The sequence below is a fragment of the Hydra vulgaris genome, chromosome 05 (genome assembly GCF_038396675.1).
Source record: "Hydra vulgaris chromosome 05, alternate assembly HydraT2T_AEP".
Taxonomy (NCBI): domain Eukaryota; kingdom Metazoa; phylum Cnidaria; class Hydrozoa; order Anthoathecata; family Hydridae; genus Hydra; species Hydra vulgaris.
The window spans coordinates 1,210,746-1,236,940 of record NC_088924.1 but is presented as its reverse complement, the minus strand read 5'-3'; the positions used below and the strand labels follow the sequence as shown (position 1 = coordinate 1,236,940).

General features: G+C 29.1%; 2 protein-coding genes across 2 annotated transcripts in view; one reads left to right on the top strand and one right to left on the bottom strand.

Moving 5' to 3' along the window:
* LOC136071788 (rho GTPase-activating protein 5-like) overlaps positions 1-21,076 on the bottom strand; it is a 73,185-nt gene extending 52,109 nt beyond the window's left edge. The window contains exons 1-3 of the mRNA XM_065797070.1: positions 20,573-21,076; positions 18,584-20,417; positions 8,464-8,572 (exon numbers count right to left, since the gene is read on the bottom strand). Of these exons, the coding sequence (XP_065653142.1) occupies positions 8,464-8,572; positions 18,584-20,361 (1,887 nt within the window). The 5' untranslated portion in view covers positions 20,362-20,417; positions 20,573-21,076. The remainder of the gene's footprint in view (positions 1-8,463; positions 8,573-18,583; positions 20,418-20,572) is intronic.
* A 3,027-nt stretch (positions 21,077-24,103) lies between these two features.
* On the top strand, positions 24,104-25,215 carry LOC136080091 (uncharacterized). The gene is made up of 2 exons (XM_065796699.1): positions 24,104-24,459; positions 24,654-25,215. Exons 1-2 carry the CDS (start codon positions 24,104-24,106, stop codon positions 25,213-25,215), a joined length of 918 nt encoding a protein of 305 aa, XP_065652771.1.
* Positions 25,216-26,195: the final 980 nt, after the last annotated feature.

The window sequence follows — 26,195 nt, the reverse complement described above, 5'->3', positions numbered from 1 at the left end:
AAACTTTTATTTTAAAAAGTTACTCTTCAAATTTTACAGCACTTACACCAACTAAAATGACGTTACTAATTTGGGTTAAAGACAACATCAAAATTGGAAAGAGCTCACTATAGTACAAACCTATCCTAATGTATTAAATGTATCAAAGTACCCCAAGGAATTTTTTGTACATGCCTATGTTATATCTTGCATTGTAATATAGGAATACAGAGAGGGTAATCAACAAGTAAAAACCATATAGGTTAGAAAATTCACAATATTGTCCATGCCTAGCAAGTATACTCATTTTAATGCAAGACTAAACCAGCAATGAGATTAGCAACCTAGAGATCTAAAGTTATAGAAACTGCAAAAGATAAAAGGGATTGGAATCAAATCACCCCTAGTTATTTACTACACTTTTTCCAAGACAAGGAGTTAGCACTTAACCTATTCTACCAACTCATTATTGAAAATTGCTACTAACCATTAAAAAAAATAAAAATTGTCATAGATAAACCTAATCAAATTAATAAATGTATCTGGATGACAGCCAACATAAGGAAATAAATCTGGATACAACAAAAACAGTACAACAAAGACCTTGAGAAGAACTGGAAAAGAGAAGGGAAAAATGGAAAAATGGTGAGAAACAAAAATGACTTGCAAGTATCATTAAGTCTTTTGTTTAGCAAGTGATTTTCTCATTCATTATGCCTTATCATAGGAAACTTGCCAACATAACACCTGTCAATAAACTACTCAACTCAAGTACTGGTCAGACTTCTATCCAACCTCTCTCACATCTTACCTCTGCAGGATATTGGAAAGAGTTGTTGCCAAAATCATCCATTATAATCACTCTATCTTATAAAGCAAAAAATTATACTATACTTGCAAACTAGGCATCAGCCAATTTATACCAACAACATAACAACAGAGTGGGATCCTGTGGTAGCCGTAGCCATCCAAGCAGTGTGCTCAGACCTACCCACTTTATACTTTTTATATTTGACTTAAACAAAAATTTAGCAGTAATGACTTTACAAATTTATTGAATTCTTGTGCACTTCTTTTTTTTTTTTTAAATAGTTGACACCTAACCACACTGTAAACAACTGCTATTAAGTTGTGAGTTACTAGAATACAAAGTTAAGTGTTAAAGAGCAAGGAAACAATTGATAGACTGCCTCAAGATTTAGTTGACTAGGAATAATGGAGCTTAGCATCACACAGCATCTTTTTAAATTAATTTATTGCAATAAAAAAAAAAGAAATTTGTTCTCAAGGAGATGTTCTGGAGAAAAATATGAGAAAATTTATAACAATTGGTTTTTCTTATGAAAAATATTTTAAAAAATGATTACAATTAGATATAGCATCTGCACAAGAAGGTCTAAAACTAAGTCTGGTGAATTTTGCAAGAGGTAAGATTCAAATTTACTTTGATTTAGGTTAAAGAGAACTTGACTCATTCAAAGATAGAGCATGGCATCACAAGCAATGAGCACCAACTCTAAGTGGTAACTTAGGGCACATTATGTGGCCTCAACATTGCACACTAAAAGCACTATCAGAAATACTAACAATGTGCAACTTGGTACATTTATACTTTGACATCTCAAACAGCTGTAACTAGCCAGCCTCAGAACCATTAAATAAAGCTTTAGAGCTTTATTAGGAGATAACAGAAAGAGTTGCATAACTACTATCTACTACCTAATAAGTAGCTACAAGCAAAAATCTACAAAGAGAGCCAAGAAGATTCAGCATTCATTATTCTAGGCAGGAAACAATAAAATACAGGTTTACATCTATGCTGGCTCAATTGGAAACCTAGCCCACTCAGCGACAATTTGCAAGTGTGTTAATATCTGCTGCATCAAAAACAAAATGTCATTAAACATAAATAAATATAAAATCATCAGTACTCCAAAAAACAAACTTGTTTGTTAATTAACTATCAAGGATTGGATTTATAAGAAGAAAATTAACCAACAATAGCAGCACAATATGTTTAAATTCTGTTCAGTTCAATACCTAATTAAAAGAATCAAAAAACTATTACATGCTATAATGTTTTGACTATTTTCTCAAATACTTGAACAGATGTGAAATGTGCTTTATCAAATAACACTTGAACAAATGAGAAATGTGGTTTATAAATAACACTTGAACAGATGAGAAATGTGCTTTATCAAAAACACTTGAACAAATAAAAAATGTGGTTTATAAATAACACTTGAACAGATGAGAAATGTGGTTTATAAAACATTTAGGTTAAACACATTATCTATTAAGAAATTGAGCTTTAAACACAATTGTTAAAAATATTTTTAACATTTTTGTACTGTGATTGATGGAACAGATGAGAAATATAATTTATCAAGATGATGTTTTTGCACAACTTTTTAAACCATAACTTATTTTTCAAAAGACAAGTGTTTTACCAATCCTTCATAAATACTCAGTAAATACCTATTTAAAGTGCTCTGTATGTATAAAAACTAACATATAAACTAGTTTGTACACATTTTTTTTTTTTTTTTAAACATCTTTGCTTCCAACAAGGCTGCAAGCAACCACTAATTAAAGTTGAAAGTTACTGGAAGAGAAAAGATGAAGATTTTTAGAGCAAGATAACGATTGATAGACGACTTAAAGGATTGCAAATTATATGAATCAGGAATGCAAGATGAAGGAAGGAAATTCCAAAGAGCTGATGTTCAAAGAAAGAAACTAGACGAATAAGAGTTTTTTGAGCACTTAGGAACAGTCACAGAAAAAGGATGAGAGCTAATTGAATGGTGAGTAATATAAGAATTAATTTTAGTAGACAGCACAAGAGATGCTAGCTCTTTAGAGTAACCATGAGAAATGGGACTTCTCGTGAGAAACGAGAAATAGAAAATTCTCGCGAGAAGTAGAACGAGACTTAAATATTTTATTATTTTCAATATTAAAAATTATTATAATTTACAAAATGCTTAATAATTTGTTTTTTTAATTAATATTTTGACTCTGTGATTTTAATAAATCTAAATAAAAATTTAATTTGTTTTTGACACAAACAAATTAAATTTTTAATTAGATTTTTAATTGGATTTTTTAATTAGATTTTTTTTTTTAAATCTAATTAAAAAATTTTAATCAGATTTTAAACAATTTTAATTATTTAAATAATTTTAAATACAAAAACTTTTTGTATAAAATGGTGCACTTTCGACTTAATTTCATTAGTTTACCAGTGGAATTTAACTTGACACATATTGTTCATACTGAAAAGAAATATTCATGCCTCATTTCAACGATCAAAAATGTCACCAAGAAAAAACAAAATTTGGAGATATTTTCAAAAAACAAGTGACGGTGCTAAATGCAAGGCGTGCAAAAAGTCTTTGAAAACAAAAGATGGAAACACAAGCGGACTTCATCGTCACCTCGAAAAAACACAGCCAAGATTACATTCAGTATTCTGAAAAAACTGACGACTCCCTTCTTCCTCCTCCTATGAAGAAACATCGAACCATGGTCGAAATGCTTAAAACAAAGTCCAAATATGACAAAGACAATTCCATTCAAAAACAGTTTGACTCTGCAATGCTGGATTACTTTTGCACTGATCTGGCATCTTTTTCAGCAGTCGAAGGAAGAGGTTTCAAGAACTTGTTTGACATTGCAAACCCTAAACTGAGCCTTCATCAAAGAACAACATATTCAAGAAAGCTTTCAATTCGGTCAAGAGAAGTTCAAGCTGGAATAAAGAGCATATTAATGGAGATTACGCCAAATCTAAAAAGTGCTGCATTTACTTCTGATCTTTGGACTTCTAGAGCTCAGGACAGCTACATCTCTTGGACTTTTCATGCTATTGACGAAAATTGGAGACTACATTACTGGACACCCCATGTTGAACAGTTCCCAGGCAGGTATCTTAATTAAAGGAAAGCTGGATTCTTTCTTAGAGGAACTAAATTTGCCTGCTGATTTGCCAATGTACTGCGTGAACGACCAGGCGAGAAACATGAAACTTGCAGTCAAATTGTCAAAGCGCCTTGACCAATACCTGTGCAACAATCATATTTTGCAAAATGCAGTTCGAGACTCATTTGGAATGACTGCTGGAGTGGATGATGCGTTGCAAACATGCAAAGATTTGGCTTCTTTAACTCACCAGTCAACAATTGCAGCTGAGTTGCTTGAATCAGAATCAGACGCTCAAGGAATCAATTTTAGACAGAAACGCCAATCTGTTGACACAAGATGGAATAGTGAACTGGATTGCATGGCTTTTGTCATACATCTAAAGAGTGCAATTATCAGCTTATGTGCAAATGAAGATATTTTTTCTTCAAAGACCATCAGTGCATCACAGTGGAAATCAAACGAGGGAGCAGTAGAAATTTTGGCACCACTTAAAGAAGTTACAGAAACATGGTTGGCTGAGTCTATTCTAACAATTATCACTGTCGCCGATTCTCTTTATTTAATCCATGACAAAATTGATCAATTTATTGAGACGGATGGATAAAATGGCTACGGTTTCTTGTATGCAAAAAACTTGAAAAGCTGTATTGAGAAAAGATTTCCTCTTTGTCACACTGGAAACTTATTGAGTGCTGCAGCAAACTACTTAAATCCTGCTTTAAAGGGACTTCACTTGAAGCTCTCCAAAAATTTCAAACAACAAACGAATGGTTAGCCTCACAGGTTAGAGATAATGTTGAGTCTCAACCTGTTGCCAGAGTCTTTTCAGCAAGTTCAACTAAATCAGAGAGAGTTTTTAGCTCAGGTAGAAATGTGGTCCGATCATCCAGACACAACTTACACCCAGAAAAAGTAGAACAAATCATCTTAATCAGAGAAAAAATTATCTTGTTGGAAAAATTTGGCAAAAAGATTCTGAATTAATATTTGAAAAAGTTGTTTACATTTGACAAATGTCATTTGTGTCTATTTGTCTAAACCATGTTTAAATTTTTTTTTTCACTTGGATTATAATAAATTTGTTTTCAAAAATTGTTAAATTTCTTGTCTCGTCTCACAAGAAGTACTAACTTCTCATCTCGGTCTCATTTCGGTTTGAAAAAACCTAGTCTTGCTCATGGTTACTTTAGAGCAGTGCCCATTATAGTATTTGTAGAAAAGAGAAAGAAAAGCAACATTAGACAATGTGATAATGGTTGGAGGTTGGCTGCAAGAGCAGGTCCAACTATGTTTACAATGCGTTTTTGCACCTTGTCTAAAAGAGAAAGGGCATCATTAGAAGATCCGCCCCAGATTTGGCAACAGTATTCCATACAAGGCTGGATTTGAGATTTATAGAGATAGAGAATAGAATCCCAAGTAAGAAAGTGTTGAGCTCGATAAAGAGATGCAACCTTAGCAGATGCTAATTTTATAACTGATTTGATATATGGTTTCCAAAAAAGATCGGAAGTAGGAGTTAATCCTAGAAGATGAAGAGTATATGACTCATTGAGTACATCACTGTTCATAAATATAGGAAAATCTAACTTATTACAATAATGATTGGCTGAAAAAAATTGTGTTTTATTTGTATTAAAGTTCAGCAGCCACTGTGAGCCTCATGCTGTAGCAGAAGTGAGATCCTTTTTAAGCTCAAATGCTCCCTCCAAGCAATCAGAGAGTGTTGGCTTCTTATCACGACATGAATAAATGGTAGTACCATCAGCACAAAATGCTACCTTAGATGTGAGAATATCCAGAAGATCGTTAATGTAAATTAAAGAGTATAGGGCCAAAAATTGAACCTTGAGGAACCCCTTAAGTTGCAGAATAAGAAAAAGAGTGCTGTCCATTGAGGACAACTTTTATACTACAATTGGAAAGGAAAGATTAAATAATTATAAAGATGTTACCAGATACACCGTAAGAAGAAAGCTTATGGAGAAGACCAGCATGTCAAACTTTATCAAAAGTTTTAGAAATGTCAAGAGCGATGGCCTTAATCTCTCCACCTTTATCTATTGCACGATAAAGCCTATCAGTTATTACTGTTAGCAAATCAGTTGTAGAGAAGATCGAAATCCATATTGATGATCAGAAAGTAAGTTATTAGATTCAAGATGAGAGATTAAGTATTGGTTAAATAAAGATTCAAAAACCTTACTTATGATAGGAAGAAGACTGATGGGAGGGTAGTTAGACAAATCAGATCAGCCTCCATAATTTTGAAGATAGGGATAACAGATGCCGCTTTCCAGCTGGCTGGAAAACAAGACTCAGATAAGAACTTGTTGAATAGTTTTAAGAGTATAGACGACAGCTCCGGAGAACTCTTCTGCAAGACTATAACAGGTATGTTGTCTGGGCCACAAGCTGTAAAAGAGTCTAGGCAGGAAATCACTTTAGATACAGAAGCTGGAGTGATACGAATGTCAAGCAAAGGATCAAAGCAAAGAAAAAACCAAAATATAAACTGCTCTGTACAAGATTGAAGTCAAAGTTTTTAAATCATAACATAAAATTTTTAAATTATAACTTATTTTTCAAAACACAAGTGTTTTACCAATACTTCATAAATACTCAGTAAAAACTGCTCTGTACATATAAAAACCAACATAAAAACTGTTCTTTACATATAAAAACCAACATAAAAACTGCTCTGTACATATAAAAACCAACATATAAACTGTTTTGTTCATAAAAAAAAACAAAATATAAACTGCTCTGTACAAAATTGAAGTTGAAGTTTAATAATTAAAATAATTGCAATTTAACTTAGATTTTTATTATGCAACTAATTTTGCTTCAAAATTAATTTGCAACACTTTAATCAGCCTTTGAAAGCAATAAAAATAATTGATTCAAGTCAGACGAGTTATTTAAAACAAATAACAAAAAACCTAATCTGTAATTACCCTGTAAAACAGGGTCATTAGCATAGGAAGGTCGTTTATTAAAAAGTTATAGAAAACTTTATTTTTCAATTGTTATTTGGTTTAGATTTTTCAGCATAATTATTAATTTAAAAAATGAATTTTAAAAATTTTTTTATTCATCTTATATAAAACTGTTTAATATAATATTCAAAACTATAATGAAGCTTTACTTAATGAGTATATTTAATACTTAAAAAATAGTATAGAAGTAAATATCATATTGAACATACTTTAAAATAAATTCACATTTTTTATAAAGGTAATTAAAAATACCATAAGTAAACTGAATTTGCTCACAACATACTAGATAATATAAGTTAAATAACATAACAAGATAAGAAATTAAATAACATAACAAATTTAAAAATGATACATTACTATAAAATGTTAATTAATAAAGCATGAAAAAATAATATATTATTTACATGTTTCTTTATAAATTTACAAAAATATATAGCTACATGTGAAATTGCACAATTTACTTGCTGCCCTTGACACCACACAGTGATTCCTCCCCCTCCCTAACTAATGTTTTTACTGTATTGATATAACTATAAAATATTAATTATGCAACGAAGACCCTCACAACCAATATTCTCTTTCACAAAAATTATATTTAATTTTCAAAAATTTTTAATGTTAAAGTGTTTTGTTAGGCAATCTTTTGATAACTTTCTTTTAATCAAAAGCAATTAGGAAATAATTTAAATCATTTATCTCATAACCACTTTAAATGAAAAAGATTTTAAAATAATCTTTTTTTGTTAATTTTGTATTTATTAAACATAAGAACTTTATTCCTGCTGAAGTTTATAACCTGTAATTTAAAAATTGATTTAAATGAACATTGAATAAAAAAATTCTATCTAGAATATATATATTTTTTTCAGCCGTAAATTTTAATTTTAAACTGACTTGAGAAAAATAAATTGCTAAAGGCAACCTTAGCTTAAAGGATGCCATTCCAAGTATCCCGAAAAGGCTGTGTAAAATTTACTCCAGCCTTACACTGATTCTGTAACTTCTTACCTAATTCTTTAACTTCTAAATTTTCAGACTATTGAATAAAATTTTTTTTAAATATTAATACTTTAGTCATCTTAGGAAGACTATAGTCAAGAAAATTTTGAAATAATAAAACCTATTTTACTATTTACAAAAATATTTTACTATTTACAAATTTATATTTTTTATAAATTTTTAAAATGTGTCAGCTGGAAATTGATTGAGGAATTGAGATTGATTGTTTTATGAAAATAAGACTTACAGCTGGATATTTCTTAATAATATATTTCTTAATAACACATGCATATTTCTTAATTATAAAAATTTGTTTAATCATTATAAAATTAAAAACAATAAACAAAATAAAACTTTAAGTATATATGTTTGTGTTAAACAAAGTATTTCTAGTGTATTCTACAAAAAAAGTTCTCGAAGAAAAGAGCAGTAATAAATTAGTAAAATTGTATATGTATATACAGATAGATATTTTTTGAATTTTCTCAAAACATTAAATTATTGAACAAAACAATTAGAGTACTAAATGTAACGACCAAAAGAAAAGTTTGTTTAACACCTTTATTTTGCATTTCAGTTCTTCTCCAAGTTGGTCTTTTCCAAGAATAAGGATATTAATTTGCTCATCTTCAGAGTCTCTCTCATTTTCATATGGATTATAAGGAGTCCTAGAAGAATGAAACAAATTTTTTAATTAAGATAAATAATAAAAACAATCAAGTCGTGTTTTTTTGATTGAGCGTTTTTTGCATTTTAAGTTAAGAGTAAAGGAAGAAGAAGACAGTTAAGGAGCAGGATTTATTAGCAGACTTCAAAGCTGTTAATTAAATGAAGCAAAATTTAAGTTGAAAAGCTTATTGATATGGGAATTACTTTGAGGCCTGGATCTAACTATTGAAAGGCATACACACTAATTAAACCTATATTACTTAATATAAAAGAAAAAATCAACAATAAACAAAATTTAAAAGATTTCCAAAAATAAATACAATTTTATTTCGATATTTTTATTATATATGCAACTAGTGTTTCTAAAACGGAAAAATGGAATCAAAAAATCCGCGGTTTTCTTCGCATGCTTTCTAATCTGCTAAATGTTTTCGATATCCATGAACTTATTTTTTTAAATTTTCAATTTTTAAATTTTAAATTTTAGGATTTTTGTTTTATTTTTTCAATTGGTTTTTGGAGTGAATCATCTGTTGAAGTGAATTGTATTCTATAGTTTATTTAAATAAACCCTAAAAATTCATTTGCATAAACAAAACATAAAGCTAAATAATTCTTTCAGTTAGTTTTAATTTACCCAACCAAAGTTAAAGCCACTTATTTTAACCCATCTAGATGTGGTGTAAAAAAACATCAAAAATATGGGAACATTTTAAAAAAATTTCTAATGGAAACGCAGAATGTATAATATGCAAAACAAAGATTTCAAACAGCAACGGCTCTCTTGGTGCAGTAACAAAACACATAAAGTAATGAAATTATGCTAAGTAAGTCAAGCCATGAAGATGATGATAATGGTGGGTCAGTGATGGCTCATCATCATCACCAAAAACAAAAAATAATATTTGATTTCATGACACCTTGTACCAAAGTTGCCAAATGTACCAAACATCTGCCAAAAAATGAATCCAAAACAATGGGAATTCATAAAAGTTATGAAAAAAAAAAAAGCTTAACAAAGTACAAAATGAGTCAATTGAAATGCTAAACAGTAATAGAAGATTCAGTAATACACTAAATAAGTGGACAAGTATTCAGAAGAAACGCTATAAAATGCTATGAATATGATTAATTTAAATAATGCTGAAAGAAAAGAAAAGGTTGGATTAGTGAGAATTTTTTGATCTTCTTCATCCAACTTATTGTTGAGATATTGTTGTGCCAACTTGTGATGCTCCTATGATGATTATGTATGGTAGAGAGAGCCCAGCAATAAAGCAATTTACCATAAATTTAATTGGAGCAATTACTATAAATTAATTTTTGTGACAATATTTAAAAAAATGACTACTTGAATTGGAACATATACAAAATTGATTTATAGTGATTTTAATAATAATGCTACATTGAATAAAGATGATGTTGATAGTGATAGAGAAGATAAAGGTAACAATGTTGGTCCATCAAAAGTTGAATTTGAAAATAAATGAAATATTCAAGAAAATATCAAAAACATACATTAACTGTTTGTATTTTTAGAAAATCAACCGTTAGAAACCTTATTTTGCAAGAAAAGATCAAAATTGGGCAAGAAAAAGGACATTGCTTAGAGCTCCAACTAAACATAAAAACTAAATGAAACTCATTAACCGATATGGTTGAGCATTTTATAAATGTTCAAGAATATATTACTAATTCTCTTCTTGAGTTAAATAAAATGGATATGCTGGCAAAAGTAAATTTAACCAAATTAGCTGTAGAATCTCTTAGTAGACAAGATGCTTCCTTGTTATCAGCAGATGCAATAATCCAGTTTATGATAAATAAACTTTGAAATGCTGACTATGAAATAAGTGAAATGTTAATGAAAACTTGAAAAGAAGAATCACTGAACACACAAACAAGAATTTAATGAACCTACTGAAATCATTGTATGATTTGATTGCATATTCCATCAAAATATGAATTACAATTGGGAAATGAAATAATGCAAAGGATTTTTTCCAATAATTTTTATGAAATAAAAATTTAAGAGTGAAATTGTTTTTGTTGAAAAAAAAGATAAGACTATGGAAGAAGAACTTTCCTCAATATTATCTTTTGATTCCACTAGTTGGGTTTTACCTGATATAGTTGACAAACAGGTTGATCAATTGCTTGACATTCATATCATTCCAGCTTATGGATCTACAGTGATTTAAAGCTTAGATTCCTTGACAGCTTGTGGTCCAGACAACATACCTGTTATAGTCTTGCAGAAGTGTTCTCTGGAGCTGTCATCTATACTTTCAAAACTATTCAACAAGTGCTTATCAAAGTTTTGTTTTCCAGCCTGCTGGAAAGTGGCATCTGTTATTCCTATTTTCAAAAACTCTGGAGACCGATCTGATTCACCTAACGACCATCCCATTAGTCTACTTCCTATCACAAGTAAGGTTTTTGAATCTTTAATTAACCAATACTTAATCTCTCATCTTGAATCTAATAACTTACTTTCTGATCATCAATATGGATTTCGATCTTCTTGTTCTACAACTGATTTGATAACAGTAATAACTGATAGGTTTTATCGTGCATTAGATAAAGGTGGAGAGGTAAAGGCCATCGCTCTTGACATTTCCAAAACTTTTGATAAAGTTTGACATGCTGGTCTTCTCCATAAGCTTTCTTCTTACGGTGTATCTGGTAACATCTTTAAGATTATTTAATCCTTCCTTTCCAATCGTAGTATAAAAGTTGTCCTCGATGGACAGCACTCTTTTTCTTATTCTGCAACTTCAGGGGTTCCTCAAGGTTTAATTTTTGGCCCTATACTCTTTAATTTACATTAACAATCTTCTAGATATTCTCACATCTAAGGTGGCATTGTTTGCTTATGATACTATCATTTATTCTCGTCATGATAAGCAGCCAACACTCTCTGATTGCTCGGAGGGGGCATTTGAGCTTGAAAAGGATCTCACTTCTGCTGCAGAATGGGGCTCACAATGGCTGGTGAACTTCAATTCAGATAAAAAAATTTTCAGCTAATCATTATTGCCTACTTTTTTCAACCAATCATTATTGTAATAAGTTAGATCTTCCTATATTTATGAACGGTAATGTACTCAATGAGTCATCCACTCTTCATCTTCTAGGATTAACTCTTACTTCCGATCTTTCTTGGAACCCATATATCAAATCCATTACAAAATTAGCATCTGCTAAGGTTACATCTCTTTATGAAGCTCAACACTTTCTTACTCCGGATTCTATTATCTATAAAAATCTCAAATCCGGCCTTGTATGGAATACTGTTGCCATATCTGGGACAGATCTTCTAACAATGCCCTTTCTCTTTTAGACAAGGTGCAAAAACGCATTGTAAACATAGTTGGACCTGCTCTTACAGCCAACCTCCAACCATTATCACATTGTCATAATGTTGCTTCTCTTTCTCTTTTCTACATATACTATAATGGGCACTGCTCTAAAGAGCTAGCGATTCTTGTGCCGCCTACTAAAATTCATTCTTGTGTTACTGGTCATTTAATTAAGTCTCATCCTTTTTCTGTGACTGTTCCTAAATACTCAAAAAACTCTTATTCATCTAGTTTTTTTCTTCGAACATCGGTTGGAATTCGTTTCCTTTATCTTGCTTTCCTGATTCATATAATTTGCAATCCTTTAAGTCGCCCGCCAATCGTTATCTTGTTCTAAAAATCTTCATCTTTTCTCTTCCAGTAATTTCTAACTCTAATTAATGGTTGCATGCAGCCTTGTTGGTAGCGAAGATGTTTAAAAAAAATAAAAAATTTTAAAACCTGTTTTTTTGATTGGTTAACAACATTTAATCTAGGTAACAATGGCGGCGTTAAGCTTTGTATGGCTTTGTTGTTTTTATAATTTCATATACATTTCTATATCTTACCAACTTAAATTCATTTATCCAATAAGTACCAATTTTAGCAACTAGTTGTATTTTCAATAAAGTTTTATCTAACAGCATTTATCACATTGGTAGTGTAGTTGAGTATTTTGCGGTTTTTTTATTAGAATAATTTTTATTACTTTATATTATCATTTACTTTTTTAGTCTATTATTTTTTGTCATTTTTGTTAAAAAAAAAATTTAATTTTTTATTTTATAAATTTATCTTTTTTTATACACATGTATTTTTATTTTGTTATTTTTTAAATTTGTTATATTATTTGGTATTAAATTCACATCTTTCACTATTATATTTTATTTATTAATATTATTTCTTCAAAAATATTAGTGCTTGACAAATATGGGTGAAGTTAGGGTTTTGGCTGTTTGTAGTTAAGTCCTTTTTTACTGCACTATGAAGCCAGTATAGGCGTAAATCGCGGGGTAAAGCATAAACGGCAAAGATGTTTATCTGACAAGATAAACTAGGTATTGGTGCTGAGCCTCTTCAAAACGCTTAATAATAAACATGATTCTTAGGAGAAGTTTATTACCACCACTACATAAATTATGTTTTAACAAAAGCAATAATATTTTTTCCTTACCTTATACGTCCTATTGTTTTATATTTATTCATTTTAAATATTGATATTTCTATACATATGTATATTTGTCTTAAGTATGTTAAACATTTGTATTTACTGTAGATTTATGGTTACCTATGTGTCCTGTTTTGTTTTTATTACATTTCTATTGTGCCCTGCTTTGTTTTTATTACATTTCTATTACATGCGCGCTGTCTAAATTATCATTATAATTTTTTACTACACATTTACTCTAGTGTATTTTTTCCTTATTTCACTTGGGCTTGACAGCTTGGTGTAGTCCTTTGATGCTTTTTGAATTTTTTTTAAATTCTTTTATTTATCTTACTCTTTTTAGTTTTTACATAATTGTTTTATTTAAAACTTTAACGGCTTAATTTAGTAATTTTTTAATTTTTGTATATATAATAGTTTGTAGATATACCACCAAAGAGACCCTTAAACTGATAATGAATTAGAAAAGATGGAACCATGTGATTCTTCTGATAATGATGATTTTAGCAGGCCTTGTTTTAAATTAAAAATGTTATTGCATTAGCTTAATGCGAATTTGACGTCATAAAATTCTCTTCATTTTTTTATTTTCTAAAGACATTAACTTTTTTTAAATATTAATTTTAAACCTTAAAATACTAGTTTTAAACTAAGTTTTTTAAAATACTATTTTTAAAACAACAATATTAATGATCGCATAATGAGTTAAATAAACGTTAAATAAATGTAGAAATACTATTATGAAATGCTTATTTTCTTTTTAAATTTGTTTTTTTTAAGCAATTAAATTTCATATTACATTTCTAAAAATATTTGATATAAACAAATTTCTTTTCTCGACATTTGTATAAATAAATTAAAATAATTTAAACTTTTTTAAGTTATTATTTCTAAAATTTCTAATTGTAGCTTTGCAACTAAAAATGATTTTCTATTTAAAAAAAACCCCGCCATGTAACAAATAAAATAATTAGGTTAATTTATTTACTTTATTTATTAAAAGTTTATCATTTTATCAGCAATTTTGTATCGCAAGCAAAGACTATTTTTCCAAACATCATTTCTTAAAATTATATTCTTGTATATATCATTTAACATAAAATAATACCTGCGCTCTAAGTTGTGCTATAAAAAAATGTTAAACTTACATCTTGTTCAAATATTTCATGGAGCCTCAGAACGTGTTTACAAGAAAGTAAAAATTAAAACTTTTAGTTAAAATTAAAAAAAAATGTTTAGGAAGGAAAACCAAAAAAACAACTGCAATAAAAATAAGCTAATTTTTGTCTAAGAATAAATAAAATTTAAATATTGAACAATATTTAGTAATATTAAATTTTATTAACTTTAATTTTATCAAACATAAAATATACTTTTTTAAACAGAATTAAATTATACACTTCTTAAATCAAAATTAAATTATTTATATTTTTATCATTTTAAAATTACATATTTTTATTCAATTAGTTTTGAATTACATCAATCATTTTTTTTACCAGAACTAAATTATATTATGATCTATTTTTTCGTGAAATTATGAAATTATATTATGATTTATTTTTTCGTTAGAAAAAAGCTAAAACATTGAGCTTCAAGCTCAATGTTTTAGCTTTTTTCTAACGAAAAAATAAATCATTACAATAAAATAAAAGCAAAATTAAAATGTTATATAAATTAAAGACAATATTACTTTTTTTTTATTATCAGTATTAATTTATTCATTATTATTAAATAGAAATTAAATATATTTTTTTTTATTGCAATCAAAAGCTGTATAAATATTTTTGTGCTTGCAAGTTGATAAATAAAAGTCTTTACTCTATATATATTTCTTATATGTTTTTTTTTTACATTTCGTTTAATAACTTGGTATAAGAAAAAAACCGTCATCAACTTTAGGCAGTTTTTTGCTTTTTGTTATTATATGTGTGTGTATATATATATATATATATATATATATATATATATATATATATATATATATATATATATATATATATATATATATATAATATATATATATATATATATATATATATATATATATATATATTTCATAAAAAAAATAGCTTAATAGAGATTTAGTTTTGGTAGTTTTTTATTTGATCTGAACTTTTTTCATTAGTAATTAGCGCTTATTATCTAACATAATTGTCATTCAAACTTTTGGAACAAACTTTTTTACATAAAATTAATTACTTCTTTTATCTCACCGCTTATAGAATAATTAAAAGTTAAAAAACAATAAAGAGTTACTTAATGGAATCGCTTTAGGCATATGTAAAATAGCTTTACGTGTACATAATTTGCCGGCTTAATGCTTCAAAACAAGGCCTGTTCTAGTAATGATATGACATCATCTTGTTCTAAATTAGACTCAGATCGAGATCAGGATTATTGTGGAAAGACTATTTCTGTAGCTGCTGTTCCTAATCTTGATTCTCAATTACAAGGATGTGCTTGAATATCATCTTTTGTGATCCTCACAATAAGTGAGGATCACAAAAGTAATGATTGGAAGAAGATCCACCAAATATCAAAAGTTGTATTTTCTACAAAACACCTGGATTGAATCTGGATGTTCCTGAGAATGCACTACAAATGTTTTTTTTAATTTGTTACTGAGAGATGATTTACTGAATACTTTGTTACAGAAAACAAATGAATATGCTGACAGAGTAATTAATACAGTTAGACCATTACAACCACGGTATAACCCAGCCTAATGGCACTGCATATAACGTGGAATTCCCAAATTTCAATGAGCTTATATCAATAAAAATTCCCAATATTTTGTAGAACAATAAGAATAAATATTCCTAATATTGCAAAAACGCTGTAAAAATTGTAATCCTGGCTAAAACCCTGACAACATAGATGTTATGAAACCATTGGAAAGATGTCATTCTTGATAAGATAAAAAAATTTATTGGAATCCTTTTTAGTATGGGTTTAACTTGTCTACTATCTTACAATAAGTATTGGAGTAAACAAACATTTCTTCTATCTGTTAACCAGAGAACGAGAGTATTTTAAACCAATACTATATTTTTTTTAACTTTAATGAAAAATTTGAGAGTGATAGAATAAGTAAATGACAGAATTCTCATCTACTCAAACAAAAATACAAACCAAATACTGTCCGAGACTACAATAACTCAATGTCTGGCATTGATTGAAGTGACCAGATGTTATCCTACCACTTCAGTCTCTAAAAAACTTCAAGTAGTACAAAAAAGCAGGAGTCTATATCCTGGAAATGATGTTAAGTAATTCTTTCTACCTTTCCACTAAATTTTTAAATAATAAAGAATTTTGCCGTCTTGTTGAGTTTTGAGAGAATATTATAAAAAGTTTAATTGGAGAACAAAAAGCAAAACTATCTACAGGAAGACCAAGTTTCCATTACCCATTGGCAAGTTTCCATTACCCATTGACAACTCCACAGCATGAAAAAAAAAAAAAAAACCTACAAAGAAATGTAAGAAGTGTATAAAAAATCAAGTAAAGAGTGAATCATTTGCTTTCAGATACTGCGTTGACCAGCTCTTTGTAATGATATTTGTTTTAGATTGTATCACCAAAACAGGAGAAATATATAAAGCATCAATGGTTTCAAACCGGGCTGGCCCTTTTTATTTGAAATCAAAGATAAAGTGAAACATTCACAAATATATGTTCTTTTGTAAAAACTTAACTGATGGATGTTTAATTTAAGATTTAAAAGAAATTTTAGAAAATAAAACCTTCAGAATAAAAAATTATTAGATTTAAACTCAAGCAAGTATACTTGTCATCCATACAAAAGGAGAGTTTCATTCAATAAGTATACTTGTCTTCCGTACGCAACATTTTAAATACAAAACTCTTTCTGTAAAAAATTATTTTACTAAATTTTTTTTTTTTTTTTTTTTTTTGTTATTTCACCTCCCCAAGGCCCAGAAGGCCACTACAGATGAGGAGGCTACTTAATTGTGGTTATAACCCTCTCTCAACTCTATAACTCCGAAACACGAACCTTGACGAACAAGGCCGCTGCGCGAAGAAACAAGTTGAGCGCGGTACTACCAGGGACGTGGTGGGGATCGAACTCGGAACCTCTCCCTTATGAACCGAGCGCACTACCACTACACCACATACCGCATATAAATATCTATTTAACTTTAATAAATGTAATTAAAACGCATAGATTTAAAACTTCAATTGATTAATGATTTAAATAACTGGTTATTGCTAAATAGTATCTGCCTGGTTAATACTAAGTAATCAGGCAGGTAATATTCTGTCTTTTGTAAGTGAGAGAGATTCACACTGTAAAAATTATGTTTTATTTTTTATTTTATTATGTCTAGACATATTTTGTTAAATAAATACCCATATGATAAAAAAAATGACCAAAAAGTGCAAACTTGATGAGTTTTAAATACAATTAACATTTTTAAATGCCTTTACAAGCTAAACTTTTTAGGAGAAAAAAAACTATTTACATTTCTTCTAATACTCTAATACTTGAAAAAATATTACACACTCTCTTAAATCTAAATATTAAAAAATATGACCCACTCTATAAATAGAAAAACAAATAAAATAAAAGAGAAATAAGATAAAATTACAATAGAACTCATAGAATACTTAGTCTTTGACATAGAATATGTACTTTGTCTATTCACTAATTTAAAATAAATTGACTGTTGACTAAATCGACTAATATATTTTTAGTCAACTAAAAGTTGATTTAGTCAAAATATCGGATCAAATTTTTTTTTTAAATAAATTGTAATAAAAATAATTATTATATTATAATTATTAATTATAGTAATTTATATTCACTTTCTATTTTTTAATGTCATTCTTTTAAATAATGGAGCAAAACAAAATAAGAGCAGACCCCAAATGATTTAGAAACCATCTTAAATACTTTTTAAATATCAAAATATCTATACAATCATATTTACAGTTATTGTATAAATCACATTTAGATTTTGGAGCTTTGTGATTTAATTTTGCCCCAGGGCCCCGGGCTAGCTTGGAACAGCCCTGTATTTAAGTATTTATGAAAATTATAAACATAAGGACAACAAAAAAAATTTAATGAAATATATAAGCAAAATTTTAATAAGGTATAAATGCTTATTAGATAAAACTTTAAGAGAGTAAACAAAAAGTAGTATGTAATACTTACAATAGTACATGACATTGTTATTAAATGAACAAGTAAAAATTCAAAATTCAAAAAATAAAATCGAATAAAAAGTCATACGGATCTTAAGATTAATACTCAACTAAACCGACTTTTAGTCGATTAGTAGGAAATCCATAGTCCATTAAATCAACTGTTTTATTTTTTTAAGTTGACTGACTTTGACTTTCGGCTAGTTAACTTTTAGTCGATTTGGTCAAAGTTGACAACAACACTACTATTCATAGGAACAGACAATAATACCTATTACTGTACTTGGTTAATAAATAGTTTTATTTTAAAAAATCTGATGATGACTTACCTTCGGGTTGTCATCTCTACAACTTGCTGCATTAGCCGATCCATACACTTTTCTGGACCACTTAAGCATCGATTTGGACTTTGCATTAATGCAATGTGATTAAACAAAAGTATATCCCTTCCATTACCTAAATTTTCCAAGTTCTTGTACCTATAATCATCTTTCAAATAGCTATAAAGATTTTGCATTTCAACTTCAGAGGGACGCAAGTCTTTACTTAATTTTACAAACTTAGTTGCTGATTCAAATAACAGCTCTTGAAAATCAAGTTTTGCAGCTAAGGTAATGTCGCGTAGGTAGGTTTCAAACAAAATTTTACGCTCAGTTTCATCTAAAGACTTGTAACTATCTTCATTATCAATTAACAATGATGCATCAGCCCAACTTGTACCAGGTCGGATGCTTTCATTTGATTCTAATAACTTTCTAAATTTGTTTTTTAAAAGCATTTTATGAGCAGACTCCCTTAATTTTTTAATATGTCTATCAAAACATGCTCTTGATCTTTCTGATTGTAAAACATCAAATGGAATACGACTATCACCTGTTGAAAAAAGGCGTTCAGAAGAATTCCAAACTTCTTTATCAGGAAGAACTAAAAACCACTTATCAAAAAATATATGATTTTTTATAGCCTGCTGACAAATTTCCCATTTCCATTCATTAGCTTCAATTGACTGAATAGTTGGAAGAAGCTCATCGAGTGCTTCAGGAAGCTTGATAAGATATTCATTCAACTTTTTATCTTCATAATGCTGCTTTACTCTTTTAGCTTGCTCAACGAATATTTTAGAAGCACTTTGAGTTCCACATAAATTCACAAAATTTTTAAAAACTTGATTTTCTTTGTTTAATTTTTCAAACTCTTTCCAGCTCATTAAAAGTCTAGAAGTTGATGAAGAAAATTTAATTAACCCTAAATACTCTTCTTTTAACTTACTAATTAGTTCATTCCTCTGATTAAGACCATCTTGATAAGATATTAGCTTAGTTCTATAGCCACGAATTTTTGTATCAGCAAGTTGATATAATATATGTAGTCCAAGATCTATATTTACAAAATTATCTGCAGAACTTTCAACCAAAGGGGTAACAACTTTTTTTGAGTGAACAAACTGATGTGCCCTATATAATAGTTGTTCTGTAGTATCGTCACATTTTGTAGCCACAACAACAACAGGTCGTTTTGCTTTTGAAATATTTATTAGAAGTGATGACAAAACATCTTCTTGAATTTCTGAATGATTTGGTTTTTTAGCAAGATTTCTACTTACATCATATATACAAATGAAACCATCAACCTGTATTTTACCATTAGTTAGAGGGTCCATTTGTATTTCAGGAAATTCAGATTGTAATGCAACTTGATCTCTGTTAATGTACATTATTTTTCCTGGTGATTGAAGTTTAGTGACTGTAGCACGCTTCACGTAAGGAAATATTTGACCATTTTTTGATAAGGGCAAATAACTTGCATCATCTATAAATTCAGTCTGCTCAATTAAACGAAAAGAAATTATATTATCATCAAATTTTTTATCGACAGTACCCCAATATAAAAAGTGGTCATTATTTAATACAGATCCAACAAAATCGGAGGTACTAAATATAGAAAAATGGTCTTTATAGTATTCATCTTCATTTGACTTAATAAAACGATTGCAAAAACATGATTTCCCAACACCATATAAACAATTGGTTGGTGTATCATATCCAGATAAACCAACAACACAAACATTCATATACGTTTTTCCTTTTTCCAACTTTTTGCTTGACATGACTCTTTTTTATATTTCGTTTTATATTAAAACAAACCATGTAAAAACTTCAAAAGCTAAAATATACATTAGCAATCATTAAGTAAAAACTGTATTTTTGATGTATTTAATATAACTAAAATATTAATAAACACACTTGTATCTAATGGATAATCAAATAAGACAATAATTTTGTTAAAAAATTATTTCATTTCATATTGGCAATACTTACTTGGAATCAAAGAATTCTTTCTACATAAAAAAAACATTTCTTTGTGTTATAATTTTCTTCAAGTACTTATTCTTTGATAACAAATTATTGTAATACTCTAGTGTGTAGTTAAGAGAAGTGTAACTATAAATAATTTTTACCTAATCAAATTAATAGGAAAATAAAGTCATATATGAAAACAATAACATAGTCAAAGTTACTATAAAGGTAGAGGTATTTAAAGTCCAGACAAAGATATTTAATATGATTATAATAAATCCGTTAAAATATCTTAAACAATAAGCCCACTTGAACAACAAACTGATAACTAAAAGCTTTTTTTACACTTGAATCTATCTTAAAATTGTCATACAAAATGTGTTTTATAAAAATACAAATATCGAATAGATAACATTTTTAGTAAGCTTACTGGTATCATTTCGCCATATTTTAATTTTTTTTTTTTTTTTTTTTTTATTAGAGTACAGACAGTTGAGACATTTTAATATTTACAAAATGGTGGCTGGGCGAGATTCCATTAGTCACGTGATAAAAACAATTTTCCGAAGATAAGCCAAAAAAAATAATTATTCTTAAAATTTAAATCTATGTATTTTTATTTTATAACGGCAAAACTTAGTGGTGATGCCCAAGCACCGGTCACTTTATTTAATTTAAACTTAAACATTCAAGTAAAAAAAAGTGGAAATATTAGTTAAAGTTTCGGAAGCGAGTTTAAATTTTAAAAATGAAATAAAAATGCTATTTTAAAATAGCGGTATACATAAAAAAGAATCTTTTATAATAAATAAAGACAAATGAATTGGAATATCTAAGATGATGTATAAATGAATTACTTAAATGGGATACTTTTTCTTTACCCCCTTAATCGCTGAAGTGAAATTGGTGGTGGAATTTTTACGTGATATTCTGAGTATTTGTCATTTTTTGTTGTTGTTTTTTTGGTAGTTTAGGTCCCTCGAAAAGATCAAACGGACTTTACAACACATGTGTAGTACAATTTTTTATTGTTATGTTGTTAAAGTGTTTGATTGTTTTACTCATAATAAACTCGGAATCCCAATGGGCACGGTACCTGGTAGGCTATAGAACACAATTATAGCTTTTATATTTAAAAAAAAAAGTTCTTGAAATGGAGTGTTCCAGTTACTGCCGTCACATTTTTTTTGTTAACTGTTTTTTAACTGTAAACATTTTTTAGAATCTCGAGAACAGAGTTAACTCTGTTCTCGAGATATTAAAAACTGTTTACAGCTAAAAAAAAAAAACAGTACAACAACATAAAACAACAATTGTAACACTAGAAAACATTAACAACAGCTGTTGTTTATGTTGTTGTTGTAGTGATTAATTAATTTACTTATAACAAATTCGTCATGGAGTTGAACTATTTTTAGTAAAACCTTTTTTTGTTTCTAATAAACAGAATCTAGTTTTATACAAACCTGAGTGATCACTCTCCGAAAATCATATATGTATCATGTGTATTAGTGAGTTTTTAATAAATGAGGCTAAATTAATCAAATATAGCTAAACTAATTGTGTATAGCTAAATTAATTAAGTATAGGTAATTAAATCTACCAATAAAATTTTGCAGGCTTATAAAAAACTTTTCTTTATAAGTTTAAATTACATTAAAATAGATTAAAACAATTTATTTTTATCTCATGCGAAAAAGCAACTTACTCTAACAATGTTACCCGTTTTACAACCAACTTTTTCCATAATATTTAATAATATAAAAGGATTTGATGAACAAATTATTTTACTAATTAAATGACAAACATGCAACTCTTTTAACATCAAAATTAATTTTGGAATGTATATATTTATTTTTTTACATATTTATCATTAAAATTAGAAATATGAACATATAATCATATGAAAGTGTTCATAGAGACATTGAAGAGAGTCTAAAGTTAACTAAGAAAGTCACGGCGATCTATGGTTGGAAGTGAAACAATACTTCCCGAAGTTTGAATCCTTAAAAGCGTTAAGTTTTAGCATTTTAAATATTGAAATGAGTTTAAATTTAGAGTTTAAATGAGGTAAACGAAAACTTTTTTATATAACTGTAATAATTTTGTTACTGTAGTTAACATTTTTTCTCGCCGACACCGAAGTTGTCGTTAAAAGTTGTCGTTAAAAGTTGTACCATTAAAATATATATATATATACAGAAAGTTGGTAAGAAACGCAGAAAAAAATTGTAAAAAAATGTCTGAATCCTATCTTTATATTAAAGGAGTTATAATGAAACGTTCTGATAAAACAGGTAAATTTGAATCAAACAAAACGATAACAATTATTATGAAAAAGATTACAGAGTAAATGTCCTAAAGCTTTTGTGTACGCAAAACTAGAGCACGCCTTTGATTTACAAAAATTAGTATTTTTCTGAACATTACATTAATATTTAATACAAAAAATTATTTGATTTAAATCTTTCTCCTAACCATGAGCGAGATCTCGTCTTGTTCTCGTTTCTCGTGAGAAATGGGACTTCTCGTGAGAAACGAGAAATAGAAAATTCTCACGAGAAGTAGAACGAGACTTAAATATTATATTATTTTCCAAATTAAAATTATTATAATTTACAAAATGCTTAATAATTTGTTTTTTTAATTAATTAATATTTTGACTCCGTGATTTTAATAAATCTAATTAAAAATTTAAGTTGTTTTTGACAAAAACAAATTAAATTTTTAATTAGATTTTTTAATTAGATTTATTTAAAAAATCTAATTTAAAAATTTTAATTAAGTTTTAAATATTTTTAATTAGATTTTCAATACAAAAACTTTTTGTGTAAAATGGTGCACTTTCGACTTAATTTCATTAGTAATCCAACTTGACAATTCATATTGAAAAGAAATACTCTTGCATCATTTCAAAGATCAAAAATGTCTTTGCAAACAAAAGATGGAAACACAAGCGGACTTCATCGTCACCTCGAAAAAAAACGCAGCCAAGATTACGTTCAGTATTCTGAAAAGAATACTGAATGTAACCTCTTAAGAAGAAACAACGAACCATGGTCGAAATGCTTGAAACAAAGTCCAAATATGACAAAGACAATTCCATTCAAAAACAGTTTGAATCTGCAATGCTGGATTACTTTTGCACTGATCTGGCATCTTTTTCAGCAGTCGAAGGAAGAGGTTTCAAGAAATTGTTTGACATTGCAAACCCTAAACTGAGTCTTCATCAAAGAACAACATATTCAAGAAAGCTTTCAATTCGGTCAAGAGAAGTTCAAGCTGGAATGAAGAGCATATTAATGGAGATTACGCCAAATCTAAAAAGTGCTGCATTTACTTCTGATCTTTGGACTTCTAGAGCTCAGGACAGCTACATCTCTTGGACTTTTCATGCTATTGACGAAAATTGGAGACTACATTACTGGACACCCCATGCTGAACAGTTCCCAGGCAGGTATCTTAATTAAAGGAAAGCTGGATTCTTTCTTAGAGGAACTATATTTGCCTGCTGATTTGCCAATGTACTGCGTGAACGACCAGGCAAGAAACATGAAACTTGCAGTCAAATTTTGCAGTCAAAAGCGCCTTGACCAATACTTGTGCAACAATCATATTTTGCAATGCGCAGTTCGAGACTCATTTGGAATGACTGCTGGAGTGGATGATGCGTTGCAAACATGCAAAGATTTGGCTTCTTTAACTCACCAGTCAACAGTTGCAGCTGAGTTGCTTGAATCAGAATCAGACGCTCAAGGAATCAATTTTAGACAGAAACGCCAATCTGTTGACACAAGATGGAATAGTGAACTGGATTGCATGGCTTTTGTCCTAAATCGAAAGAGTGCAATTATCAGCTTATGTGCAAATGAAGATATTTTTTCTTCAAAGACCATCAGTGCATCACAGTGGAAATCAATCGAGGAGGCAGTAGAAATTTTGCACCACTTAAAGAAGCTACAGAAACGTGGTCGGCTGAGTCTATTCTAACAATTAACACTGTCGCCAGTTCTCTTTTTTTAATCCATGACAAAATTGATCAATTTATTGAGACGGATGGATAAAATGGCTACGGTTTCTTGTATGCAAAAAACTTGAAAAGCTGTATTGAGAAAAGATTTCCTCTTTGTCACACTGGAAACTTATTGAGTGCTGCAGCAAACTACTTAAATCCTGCTTTAAAGGGACTTCACTTGAAGCTCTCCAAAAAATTTCAAACAACGAAAGAATGGTTAGCCTCACAGGTTAGAGATAATGTTGAGTCTCAACCTGTTGCCAGAGTCTTTTCAGCAGATTTGTCCCCTAATTCAAAACTGAAGCGCAAGTTAAACGTCAGTCTTGAAACACAAGAGCCAACATTTGAACTGAATCCTATTTTGGGCGAAATGTGCCAGTATGAATATCTCCCTGATGCCAAAAAAGACTTTCCGATTCTTGATTGGTGGAAATTGCATTCAAATACATTGTTAGAACTCTCTTCATTAGCTAGACAAATTTTAGCTATTCCACCAAGTTCAACTAAATTAGAGAGAGTTTTTAGCTCAGGTAGAAATGTGGTCCGATCATCCAGACACAACTTACACCCAGAAAAAGTAGAACAAATCATCTTAATCAGAGAAAAAATTATCTTGTTGGAAAAGTTTGGCAAAAAGATTCTGAATTAATATTTGAAAAAGTTGTTTACATTTGACAAATGTCATTTGTGTCTATTTGTCAAAACCATGTTTACATTTTTTTTTTTGTCACTTGGATTATAATAAATTTGTTTTCAAAAATTGTTAAATTTCTTGTCTCGTTCTCGGTCTCACGAGAAGTACTAACTTCTTGTCTCGGTCTCGTCTCGGTTTGAAAAAACCTAGTCTCGCTCATGGTTACTTTCTCCCTTTTCTTTGATACGCATATAGGGTGGAATGCACGAGGCGAGTCAAGTTCGACTTGAGTATTTCATTTTAACCAATAGCGACTAAGTATGGATTTTTCCCTCAAAAAATACTCTGCCGTTACAAAGTAAAGTTCAAGTCGAACTTGACTCAAGTTTGCTTCTTGCAAAGGAATAATTTTGCATCAGAAAAAAATTCTACACATAAATATTATTTTAAAAACTTTTAAAAAGGTTTGAAAATTTTAAAAACTTTATACCAGTTTAAAGATTATTTTAAAGATGTGTGTCCACGCAGAAACACAATGTCAAAATATAGATTTTGAAAACAACGCAAGTTTTCAAGTGTTTCATGAACTTAAATACTTTGTATAAAAACAGATGGAGAAGTATGTACTTTTATCCATTACTCAATAATTTTTTTTTTCTAATTTTAGGTGCCCCAAGAGGTCCTTACGGTCTTATCACAGATTACCGCAAAAGAGCATTTGAAAGAAATTTCATGCCTCCTTTCTTACCGCTATTATAAAACTTGCCCAGAGGTAGCATTGAACTACGGATCTCTTGCTTCTGAGGCTAGAGCGCTACCAACTGCACGACGGCTGCTCAAAAACTTTTCTGATCACAAACTCAAAAGCATTTGGTAAATAATGATCGTGAGTAAAAGTCTTAAGCAAAATCGCTAAAAAACGTAGAAGTGCATGTTTTATGTAAACCACTTTCTGGTTATACTGAACCATTTTCTGGTTATACTGAATCACCTTC

Excerpts from the sequence above, each read along its gene's own strand:
- LOC136080091 (XM_065796699.1), top strand. The coding sequence starts at position 24,104 with ATGAAACTTGCAGTCAAATTTTGCAGTCAAAAGCGCCTTGACCAATAC. Across the intron at positions 24,460-24,653 it reads AAGACCATCAGTGCATCACA|CTGTATTGAGAAAAGATTTC; the intron begins GTGGAAATCAAT and ends AAACTTGAAAAG.